Raw genomic sequence first — 1,912 nt, 5'->3', positions numbered from 1 at the left:
CAGCTCAGCGCGGCCGCTGCGCTCGCGCCGCTCACCTGGATCGCCGTGGCGCTGCTGGGCGGCTCCTTCTACCAGTGCGCCGCCAGCGGCAGCGCCTGGATCGCGCAGCGCCTGTGCGCGAACCTCAGCGCCACCTGCGCGGAGCAGCTGCCGCTGGTACCCTGCAGCCAGGACGACGCCGCGAAGCTGAGCCTCCAGAGACAGCTCAGGGCGCAATCTCAGGTCGGGCGCTGGCTGCGCGGAGGGGAGGAGCAGGTGCGGGCGGGGGTGGGGGCGTTATGGTGGGACTGAAGTGCCTTCGGGGAGAAATGTATGGCTTCTCTCCACACTGGAGAAATTGGAGCCCGGAGCAGGGGCTCACGCCTGTAACCCCAGCTACTCAGGAGGCTGAAATCTGAGGATCGAGGGTCAAAGCCAGCCCAGGCAGGAAAGACTGTGAGACTCTGATCTCCAGCTAACCACCAGGAAACCAGAAGTGGAGCTGTGGCTCAAACGGTAGAGCGGTAGCCTTGAGCAGGAGCTCAGGGGGAGAAAAAAAGCACTCAGGCCCTGAGTTCAAGCCCCATGACAGACTAAATACATAAGTAAACAAATAGTAAATGAAAAGGAGAAGAGGCACCCCTGCGTGCCTGGCGCACTGTGCATAAAGACCGGAGCGTGAGAGCGTGGGTCTCAACCGCGCCAGGGTGGCCTGGGGCCTTCCCACACGAGTCTCCTGCAGCCCAGGTGTTACTTAGCCTCACTGTACCTCGAATTCTCAGGAGAGGTGGAAGCCACGTGAAAGCAATAGAGTTAGGTGAGGAGGCCTGCCCTGAGGCCACACCCACACTGCTTCCAGGTTTAGGAATGCTCCTTTCACTAGATTTATAGAGATTCCAGGTTTTGAGTCTCCAAGGAGTGACATGCAGTCTCCTCCCTGTGGCCCTGGCACCACTTGGACCAGGGCTGACTTGGCAAAATAGCAGTTTTAACCTGGGGTAGAGAAAGTTACTGTGCTTTCTTACAGTGAGTAGAGGAAGTTCTTGCTCTAAGGGGGTCAGATCTGTAAGTTTCTGACCAAAAAAAGTCTCAATTACTATTCTTGTGTTTTCTTAAGGTGCTTGGCTGGGTCCTGATAGCAGCTGTTATTATCTTCCTTCTGATTTTTCTATCTATCCCCCGATGCCTGTCGCCGGTTAGTTTTCTGCAGCTGAAATTCTGGAAAATCTATTTGGAAAAGGAACAGCAGTTCTTGAAAAGTCAAGCGATGGAGCATGCAACTGAACTGGCAAAAGAAAACACTAGATGTTTCTTTGAGTGTTCCCACCCAAAGAAATACAATACCCCAAGCACAAAAGCTTGGCAGCAGATTTCATTACTGTATACTTTCAATCCCAAGTACCAGTACTATAGCATGTTGCACAAATACGTGAACAGACAAGAGGATAGTAGCAAATTCAGTGATGGAGACACAGTGATCGGTGTCCTTAACTTTGTAGATTCCTCTGTTATAAACAGTTCTGTTTTATGAACTTAGAAATGAATAGAAAACGCGTTTTGAGTTATTGCTTCATTAAAAATATGTTATTTCTAACTGTGTTTTTTTTATCTGGGTTTTGGGATTTTTTTAGGTTAAAAGTTGAAATGTAAAGGTAGTTTATTAGACTAATTATTATAACATAAAACGAAGGGAAAATAACTCACCCAAAGTAGCAAACTTGTGTAGATGCTTTATTTCTTAGGGTTCTTTTGATTCTAGGATCTTTTCTCAAATAATAAATGTTAGGCTTTTAGAATACTTCTTTCTGAAAGTGGAGCTATGGTTCAAGTGGTAGAGCACCAGCCTTGAGTAAAAAAAAGCCAGGCAAGAGTGCAAGAACTTTAGTTTAGTACTGGCATACACACACACACACACACACACACAAAATGCCTT

The 1,912-nt window shown here is 48.6% G+C and overlaps 1 protein-coding gene across 1 annotated transcript in view; it reads left to right on the top strand.

The window, feature by feature from the left end:
• Fam26f (family with sequence similarity 26, member F) overlaps window positions 1–1,569 on the top strand; it is a 2,143-nt gene extending 574 nt beyond the window's left edge. Inside the window, 2 exon segments of the mRNA XM_013032787.1 lie at window positions 4–222; window positions 1,097–1,569. Of these exon segments, the coding sequence (XP_012888241.1) occupies window positions 4–222; window positions 1,097–1,510 (633 nt within the window). The 3' untranslated portion in view covers window positions 1,511–1,569.
• Window positions 1,570–1,912: the final 343 nt, after the last annotated feature.

This window comes from Dipodomys ordii, unplaced genomic scaffold (assembly GCF_000151885.1).
Source record: "Dipodomys ordii isolate 6190 unplaced genomic scaffold, Dord_2.0 Scaffold157, whole genome shotgun sequence".
Classification (NCBI taxonomy): domain Eukaryota; kingdom Metazoa; phylum Chordata; class Mammalia; order Rodentia; family Heteromyidae; genus Dipodomys; species Dipodomys ordii.
The sequence above is the reverse complement of the archived record's forward strand: the minus strand, read 5'-3'. Positions and strand labels throughout refer to the sequence as shown.